Source organism: Scardinius erythrophthalmus (genome assembly GCF_964197995.2).
Source record: "Scardinius erythrophthalmus genome assembly, chromosome: 10".
NCBI classification, from domain to species: Eukaryota; Metazoa; Chordata; class Actinopteri; order Cypriniformes; family Leuciscidae; genus Scardinius; species Scardinius erythrophthalmus.
In genome coordinates, this window is record NC_138230.1 from 36,225,151 (window position 1) to 36,234,828 (window position 9,678).

At 36.8% G+C, this 9,678-nt stretch overlaps 1 protein-coding gene across 3 annotated transcripts; it reads left to right on the plus strand.

The window, feature by feature from the left end:
* The first annotated feature begins 219 nt into the window (after positions 1–219).
* atp6v1c1b (ATPase H+ transporting V1 subunit C1b) lies at positions 220–9,079 on the plus strand. Of its 3 annotated transcripts, none has more exons than XM_081377673.1 (13): positions 220–430; positions 974–1,113; positions 1,200–1,267; positions 1,457–1,542; positions 1,780–1,874; positions 1,958–2,049; positions 2,307–2,405; positions 5,611–5,679; positions 6,537–6,629; positions 7,384–7,477; positions 7,669–7,766; positions 7,846–7,969; positions 8,556–9,079. In XM_081377673.1, exons 2-13 carry the CDS (start codon positions 979–981, stop codon positions 8,649–8,651), a joined length of 1,149 nt encoding a protein of 382 aa, XP_081233799.1. In that variant the 5' UTR covers positions 220–430; positions 974–978; the 3' UTR covers positions 8,652–9,079. The 3 variants fall into 3 exon arrangements, with proteins under 3 accessions (XP_081233799.1, XP_081233801.1, XP_081233800.1); XM_081377675.1 differs by having other exon boundaries at positions 287–430; positions 1,180–1,267; XM_081377674.1 differs by having other exon boundaries at positions 324–430; positions 977–1,113.
* The last annotated feature ends 599 nt before the right edge of the window (positions 9,080–9,678 follow it).

The window sequence follows — 9,678 nt, forward strand, 5'->3', positions numbered from 1 at the left end:
AAGAATGCAACCTGCTTTTGATCAAATTGTTCATTTTGGTGTTTTTATGCAAAACAGAGTAGTTGCAGGGTTTAGCCTATTGCCTACTCCCTTTAAGTTTAATTTAATTTGTTATAATTTAATATAATATATTATCTCGCTATAAATGCTGTTTGGATTTGTGTTATTTGTTAGCCTATTTGAAGAGGTTTAAGAGGGGGGGAATAAAGTTTAGTAACCGTGCAAAAATCCACTTTGCGCTGCGCATCCTGAACGCATTGTCAACTGAACGAAACAACCTCAGCTCAGATCAGCTGACTGGAAGTGTGATGCGGTCTGAAGGGTTTTCAACACAGCGACTCAATTAACTGTGTATTCAACAATGCTTTATTAAAACAATTTACAGTTTTATCAGATTGTTTTGTTGTTAACTAAAGGGACTACATCATCGGTAAGTATCGCCGAAAATGATTTCAATTTCATAGTCGTGACTGACAGCCGTGAACGCTGCTCATACAATATTTACAGGCTTTAAAAAAATAGAAGCGTCTAAGTCACGTATGCGTATATACCATGTTAATGTACACATTTAAGAAAATATATATGTATATATGTATTCAAATTTTAAATAGCTACACGAGCAGGACACATTTTGCCTATCTGATGATGGAGCCATATTGCGGAATGACTCGTGACTGGTCATTTTTATGGGATGAAATGAAGAAGTGTGAATTTGCTCATGCGGTCAATCTGGAAAAGAGCTGTTTATTTTATTTGACTGTTATTTTTGTGTCTCTGATACCAGAATTTATGCTGTCTTCATGAATTATCGTAAATACTAGTTTCCTAGTTAAAACAAAATTGGACATGAACGCCCTCTCATGCGACGAGCTCGTAATCACGACTACAGAAGTGGGAAGTAGAAAATATCCGATAGCACGTGAAGGCAGCATTAATCTACATGTTTTTATGAGCCTTTCCGTTATCATTTAAGAAGTCATGATGACAGAGTTTTGGTTGATCTCTGCTCCTGGAGAGAAGACCTGCCAGCAGACATGGGACAAGATGAACATGGCCACAACCCAGACTAGCAACCTGTCCACTAACCACAAGTTCAACATGCCTGAACTGAAGGTAAATTACTCCTCATTTTCTATTTCAGTTAAAATATGAACAGATTTGACATCCTCTATCTCATAGGTTTTGGTGTTTCTAAACAGGTGGGAACTTTGGATGTCCTCGTAGGACTGTCAGATGATCTGGCCAAGTTGGACTCTTTCGTAGAAAGGTTTCATGTCTACATTAATGATTCATTTGATTCTTTTTCTTTAATATTTTGTTCAGTATCACTGTGGTTTTTAACTTATTAAGTTCACGTCATGCATTTTATAGCTTCTGTCACATTATAGTTCTCCATATAGTTATGTAGCCTATATTTACCCTGTGGCTTTGATATATTTTTTTTTTAATTTTCCAGTGTAGTGAAGAAAGTGGCCCAGTACATGGCTGACGTGTTAGAAGACAGTCGAGATAAAGTTCAGGAGAATCTTTTGGCCAATGGAGGCAAGTGAACTCAATCCTCAATACACACTAACCACAATATTGATGGTAAACTACTATGACCAACATCACATACAGATATTTAATAGGTAGTAATGTTAAACTAACTTTTATATAAAATATTGTTAAAGAAAAATGATGTAATCGCTCATAGTCTAGTCAGTCATATTTGAAAGTTGTCTTATAAACCTTATTTTATATGATTATAAATATTTATAATCGATAATTATTTCCATACAGTTGATCTGGTGACATATGTTACACGGTTCCAGTGGGATATGGCCAAGTATCCCATCAAACAGTCCCTTAAGAACATCTCAGAGATCATGTCCAAGGTGAAGCATGTTCAAATCAGTTTTAATATGCACAAAGAGATTGATCTTTCATTAAACATCATGTTTTGGTTCTCTGTTCATAGCAAGTGAGTCAGATTGACAATGATCTTAAAGCCAGAGCTTCGTCTTATAATAGCTTAAAGGGGAACCTTCAGAGTCTGGAGAGGAAGAATGTGTAAGTGGGAGGACTTTTACATACTCAATTTCCATTCTGTGTGACATTATTCCATAGACTGTAAAAAAGATGAACGACGTGTCTCCACTTCCTTCCACTGTTGAAGAATGAAGCCAAAATATCTGTTCCATAAGTTGTATTATGTTATGACAATGACAATAATTGTTGTTAATGTTTTTTTATTTTATTTCTTTAAACATTTAATTAATTTTTTTTTTTTTAAGTGGCATCAAATAATAACATGTCTTGTCCACTAGGGGGAGTCTTTTGACCAGGAGTTTGGCTGATATAGTCAAGAAGGATGATTTTATACTAGACTCTGAATACCTTACTACTCTACTTGTAGTCGTTCCAAAGTAAGTCAAGCTTAGGTATTTGTGCTCCTTTGTAAAGGATTTTGAAATGTTTCTTCATTGCATTAAAGGGATAGTTTATCCACCCAAAATCTGAAAATTCTGTCATTTAGTCACCCTCATGTCATTCCAAACCTGTGTGACTTTCTTTCTTCTGCAGTAAATAAGAGAATATATTTTGAAAAATGTTGTTAAAGGGATAGTTCAAAAAAAATTGTACTCACTATCAAGTTGCTCCAAACCCACATGAATTTCTTTCTTCTGTTGAACTAAGAAGAAGATATTTTGAAGAATGTTGGTAACCAGACAGTTGACGGTAGCCATTGACTTCCATAGTATTTTTTTCTATACTATGGAAGTCAATGAGGCCCATCAACTGTTTGGTTACCGACATTCTTTAAAATATCTTCTTTTGTGTTCAACAGAAGAAAGAAATTCATGTGGGTTTGGAACAACTTGTGGGTGAGTAAATGATGACAACATTTTCATTTTTGGGTGAACTATCCCTTTAAGAAAAGCGTTTTGGTTCCCATTGACTTCCATAGTGTGGACGAAAATGCTATGGAAGTCAATGGGAACTGAACATTTTAAAAATGATCTTCCACAGAATAAATAAAGTAATTGAGGTTGGGGACGACATAAGGGGGAATAAATGATGACAGAATTTTCATTTTTGGGGGAACTATCCCTTTAAAGGCACACTATGCAAGATTTGTACCTTAATACAGGGGTGCCCAATCCTGCTCCTGGCGATCGACTGTCCTGCACAGTTCATCTCCAACCCTAATCAAACACACCTGCCTTTAATTTTCAAGTGATCCTGACCATAGATATCATATAAAGGCTAGATGTCTCGTCCGCGCTGCTGGCCAATGGAGGTCGACGTCCGCACACGGCGGCCATCTTATGACAGGGTGCTCGCTCACTCGTAACATGGTGCATGTGCTTTTAAATAACCATAACTTGCTCAATTTTCTACCGATTTTCAAACGGTTTGGTTTGTTATAAACGTCAGAGATGTAGCTATGAAACTGCATACATATGAAAAATTATACAAATGGACTTCCATATGAAAGAATTATAGCCATGGTAATGACGTTTTTAAGAAACCAAACCGTTTGTAAATCCGTCAAGATTTCACCGAGATAAGAGGATTTGTGTGCATGCTGATCACTCACCTTAATTCACAGAGCCCTGTAGTAAGATGGCCGCCGGTGATGCCGGAAGTGACTCCGCCTTAAGACATCTAGCCTTTATATGATATCTATGATCCTGACGTGCTCTGAAGACCTTAATTGGTTGCTTCAGGTGTGTTTGATTATGGTTGGAGATGAACTGTGCGGGACAGTCGATCGCCAGGAGCAGGATTGGGCACCCCTGCCTTAAAGGAGAACTCCGGTCAATTTTAACATTGAGCTCATTTTTTTGTACATTTGGAGTGCTGTCAATACAGAGAACAACGACAAAAATCGTTAATTTGCACCCTGTTGACTTAAATAGGGCAAGTAGTAAGCCTGCTTTTTAGCCTCTTAACATCCTTGATGTGTCATTACAAGTGCACAGAAAATGTGAGTGATTCCTTCTGAGTGAACACTAGTGGATCTGACTGCAGTAGATGTGAAAGAAATGTATAAAAATGATGTTATTTAAGCCAGCGCAAATACCTTTGTTTACATCCTGTTTTCGGGTGAAGTCCAAAGTAGTCGATTGCCGAGTTCACGCGCATAGGTTTAGTACCTATGATCACGCGCGTGAACTCAGATTCACTCGTGTTCACTCAGAAGGAATCACTCACATTTTCTGTGCACTTGTAATGACACATCAAGGATGTTAAGAGGCTAAAAGCAGGTTTAGTACTTGCCCCATTGAAGTCAACAGGGTGCAAATTTTAAAAATAGAATAACTCGGTGTAGGCAACACCGATTTTTGTCGTTGTTCTCTGTATTGGCAGCACTCCAAATGTACAAAAAAAATGAGCTCAATGTTAAAATTGACCGGAGTTCTCCTTTAATATAACAGCTTCGAAATCATTTCGATGGTAAACAAAATCTTAGTAGGGTGAAAGCAGGGGGGACGCCGCTGGCAAAACCAGCAATGCAGGTTTGACATACATCAACAACATATGAAGCAGCCTCTATGGAAGACACTAGCACGCATTTCAGACGTGAATCATGGCAGAGTTGAGGAAGAAAACGAAGAAAGCGCGGTCAAAAGAGTGCAGAGACGGCTCTGCCTGAGTGGTATTTACGACAGTAACGTTAAATACAAGTACTCCACAGCGACTCTAGGGGTCGCTGTTTGAGAAAAACGGAAACTGCATAGTGTGCCTTTAAAGGGATTGTTCACTTTGAAATAAAATGTTGGTATGTTTTAGCTTACCTCAAGGGCATCGAAGATGTGGGTGTCTTTTTTTCCGCAGTAGTTTCAATTTTGATATTTTTAGGTCAAACCGTTCTTTTAGGTCAAACAATTCCCCATCGTAAGTACACATTGATGGCCTAAGACACGAAAAGAGCGGTTTGTGTGAGAAAACGAACAGTATTTATATAGTTTATACCTCTTGTAACACAGCCATGTCCAAGTTATCTGAGGGCGCGCACTTCCTGCTGTGTGACGTGTGCGCAGACTGGTGCATAGATATATATACACTAGATGTCGCCCTAAAGACATTCGTTCCAATGAACTGCCGTAGACAAGGCGACATCTAGTGTATATATATATCTATGCACCAGTCTGCGCACACGTCACACAGCAGGAAGTGCGCGCCCTCAGATAACTTGGACATGGCTGTGTTACAAGAGGTATAAACTATATAAATACTGTTCGTTTTCTCACACAAACCGCTCGTTTCGTGTCTTAGGCCATCAATGTGTACTTACGATGGGGAATTGTTTAATTTGGACGATGGGGAATTGTTTTAATTTGGACTCTGTGCATGCTCTTTGCGACAGTGACCATAGACCTGCATTATACGACTGACAGACAAGAACGGTTTGACCTAAAAATATCAAAATTGAAACTACTGCGGAAAAAAAGACACCTACATCTTCGATGCCCTTGAGGTAAGCTAAAACATACCAAAAATTTTTTTCAAAGTGAACTATCCCTTTAACTCAGAATGTGCAAACTTTCGTTCATTATATCTATTGTTATCACTGCAAAAAACATTTTAAAAACCTTATTTTTGTCCATTTTATGGCTTAAAAAGGACAAGTTATCCTGACTGGCAGAAGGCATATGAAACTCTTTCTGAAATGGTTGTTCCAAGATCTACAAAGTGAGTAAAATCAAAATCCCTTTAAGGCAAGTCTTTTCACTTGACGGCAGCTATAGACCTTACTCAGTGCAGTGCCATAACAGATATAAAAGCGAGGCTGTGTGAGGGATAGACTTACCGTGTTATCATGTTATCCTATGTAAAAAGACGTATAAAGCTCCTAGATCACTTGTAATTTTACACAGCTTGTGTTGTCTGGAGTTTTTTGTCAACTCAAATTTCTTAGAAAGATTTTTTTGCAGTGTTTCGTTAGCAGAACAATCCAAAAACAAGTACAACCCACTAAAGAGATGTATGTCTATCCCTCACAGCCTCGCTGTCATTCCCGTTAAAAATCAAATATGGCTCTGCTGTGAATAAGGTCTATTTCAGTCATTCAAGTACAGCTTTTTGAATGGGGAAACATCAAGTTCTCACAAACCTGTTCACTGATTGGCTTTTTTATTTAGAAGGCGGGACTTATTCCGCCATATTGCTCGTTGCACTTTCTCCCATTCATAGGGGTGCTAACTGCCAAGTGCACCATCTTTGTATGTCTTAAAATTCTATTGCCTAAGTATAGAATTATGTACTTTCTGTAACCTATATTTGTTACTTGTCTAAAGCCTCACACCAATACTCCTTTATGTGCACAATTAATCGCATCTGAAGTAATCAACTCTAAAAGAAATCACAATGTAGACCAAAGACCAAAATATGTCTTTATAGACCTCTTGTTGTAATGAGATTACTGCTTTTAATGTTCAACCTTCACATGTGTTTTATATGTCCTTAGCAGTTTATTGTTGCCTCCCGTTGAATCAGGGAAAGCGCTGCTCTGTGATAGATCCTAAATCAGAGTTTTCATCTTCTGTTAGGCTTTTATTTGAAGACCACGACAGTGGGTTGTTTAGCGTCACACTCTTCAGAAAGGCTATTGATGACTTCAAACAAAAAGCACGAGAAAACAAGTGAGTGTCTGAACTCTCTGAATATTATATATATATATATATATATATATTTACTGTATAATTACCGTTAAGATTCACAAGATTCGTTAAGATTCTCAAGATTCGTTAAGATTCTCCAAGGCTGCATTTAGTTGTTCAAAAACTATTTTCTATTTTAATATATTTTAAAATGTAATTTATTTCTGCGATGGCAAAGCTGAATTTTTAGCATCATTCTCAAGTCTTCAGTCACATGATCCTTCAGAAATCATTCTAATATGCTTATTTGCAGCTCAAGAAACATTTCTTATTGTTATCAATGTTGAAAACAGTTGTGCTGCTTAATAGGTTTGTGGGAAATCATGATAAATTTTTCAGGATTCTTTGATGAATAGGAAGTTCAAAAGAGCAGGATTTATTTGAAATAGATATCTTTTGTAACTTTATAATTGTCTTTACTGTTACTTTTGATCAAATTAATACGTCCTTGCTGAATAAAAGTATTAAATTCTATAAAACACTTTTTACTGACTTTTAAACATCAGTGTCTACTTATAATCAAAATGGTATATATTAAAATCCCGTATCATGCTTTGAACACAAACTTTTATTTTTTCAGTTCTGTTGTCAGTTTTGTCATATTTCAAGAATCAATGTAAATATATCCCCAGATTATGTATGAAATACCGTTATAAGACTGCTATCAGTGCCTGTCAGTTTTTGATGCTCGTTGAATCAGAGGGAAGCTGACCTGACACTACAGATTTTTTTTCAGGTTCGTGGTACGTGACTTTCAGTACAATGAAGAGGAGATGAAAGCAGACAAAGAGGAGCTGACTCGCCTCTCCACTGACAAGAAAAAGCAGTTTGTATGCGTGCAGCTGTCTACATATTATTCACTATTGAACATTATAAAATCTTTCACAATAATGTTGATGAGGAACCTCAAAATCACAGCCAGCTTGAGAGGGCCAGAGCTTTGATTACTCTTCATTTGAAGTAACAGGAAAACAAAAAGATAAATAATGATAACAACTGTCAATCTGCTTCTGCACCTCAGGGTCCTTTGGTACGTTGGCTTAAAGTAAACTTCAGTGAGGCTTTCATCGCATGGATACACATCAAGGCACTTCGGGTTTTTACGGAGTCTGTCTTGAGGTACAATGTGGGGTATAAAACTGTTTCATGTGGAGATGCAGATTGTCAGATATATGACCTCCATGTTTGTATTTAACAGGTATGGGCTGCCAGTCAATTTCCAGGCCATGTTGCTGCAGCCCGGCAAGAAGAATGTAAAGAAACTCAGAGAAGTTCTGCAGGACCTTTACAAACACTTGGACAGCAGTGCTACTGTTATTGATGTGAGTTTCACTACCGGTCAAAAGTTAGGCTGAATTTTCAGCATCATTACTCCAGTCTTCAGTGTCACATGATCCTTCAGAAATCATTCTAATACGCTGATTTGCTGCTCAAGAAATATTTATTATTATTATCAATGTTGAAAACTGTTTTTTTGTTACACTACCATTCAGAAAAACTGGAGTAAGAAAGATTTTCTTTTTAAAAGAAGAAGAAAGTAATACTTTTATTCAGCGAAGATTGAGCACTAATAATAATTGATAAAATTAAGAACCAAATCAGCATATTAGAACGAGTTCTGAAGGACTGGATTTATGGCTGCTGAAAATTCAGCTTTGACATCACAAGAATAAATTACATTATTACTCACGATAATATCTCACAATATTACTGTTTTACTGCATTTTGATCAAATAAATGCAGCTCAGGCGAGCATAAGAGACTTTTTAAAAACCTTAATTATTGCAAACTTTTGAACGCTAGTGTACTTTCTACATGATCCACAGACCTAATTGAATATATATAATATTGAATATTAATTATATCTCTAAATCACAGCTGATTTGTTCTTTTTTTGTTGTGTTATAGGCAACTATGGACATCCCGGGTTTGAATCTCAGCCAGCAAGAGTATTATCCATATGTTTACTACAAGATCGACTGCAATCTCTTTGACTTCAAATAGAGTTCCTTTTTCATTCCTGCCTGCAGATCACTATTTTGAATAAGCAGTCACAGAGTTTTACCATCTGTGTTATTGGTTTAATGTGTTTACAAATGAAGGATTTTCAGGGGTTTTCAAATCTGTCCTTAGAGGGCATGTGCGGTCCAACATTGAACACTCCTCATTTACTGAGCCTGTAATGGTTGTGCACTCTGTTTTTTTCTGTCGGTGCTTACTCTGTGCCATTTGCAGGTAATGCAGTGATTATGTTTAATTGTGTTGTTGAGAACCACTATGTTTGTTTTTGTCTGTGTTTGTGCTTCTACTGTGAGATTAAATGTATTTATATTTTTGTTGGAAAAGGTGAAATACATGATCACATGCTGAATGTCAAGACCAATCAAAGTCAATAAAATTATAGCACATCATTATGCTTTTATTTTATGGTCAGAGGAGAATCTATATTCAAATTACTATATGCACTGTTACTCTTATTATATATCCACATATCATACGCACACACACTATTTGGTCTTGATATTTATGGGGATATTCCATAGATACAATGATTTTTATACTGCACAAATATTCCATACCCTAACCTGACCCCTAAACCTACCCATCACAGAAAACATTCTGCATTTTTACATTTTCAAAATACCACTAAGTATAATTTATAAGCTGGGGAGGAGAGGGGGGTTCCCTTATTATGAATATGTTATAGCCTTACTGTAATCTATAAGCTAGAGTGCTCCAAAACAATGACAAAATTCACATTTAGAATACCAAACCCAACGTTGTCAGTCAGGGAATGATTTTGGTTGCATTGTGGTTGGAAATGAAAGTCGGGTTGACGTTAGACGTCAGTCTACTCAAGGACCTTATCCTTGACAGAAATGTAGTGGAGTAAAAAGTACGCTATTTGTCTTTCAAAAGTTAAAGTAAAAAGTTTCCAGAAAAAATAATACTCAAGTAGGCTACAGATACCCAAAAAGTGTAGCCTACTAAGTGCAGCCTAGTAGCCTATTCAAGGCTATGTACTTTGTTA

What these genes read in the sequence shown, in the direction of transcription:
- atp6v1c1b (XM_081377673.1), top strand. Translation starts at nt 979, where the DNA reads ATGATGACAGAGTTTTGGTTGATCTCTGCTCCTGGAGAGAAGACCTGC. An exon ending in GAATCTTTTGGCCAATGGAG is followed by an intron (nt 1,543 to 1,779) that starts GCAAGTGAACTC and finishes ATTTCCATACAG; the next exon opens with TTGATCTGGTGACATATGTT. An exon ending in CTACTTGTAGTCGTTCCAAA is followed by an intron (nt 2,406 to 5,610) that starts GTAAGTCAAGCT and finishes TGGCTTAAAAAG; the next exon opens with GACAAGTTATCCTGACTGGC.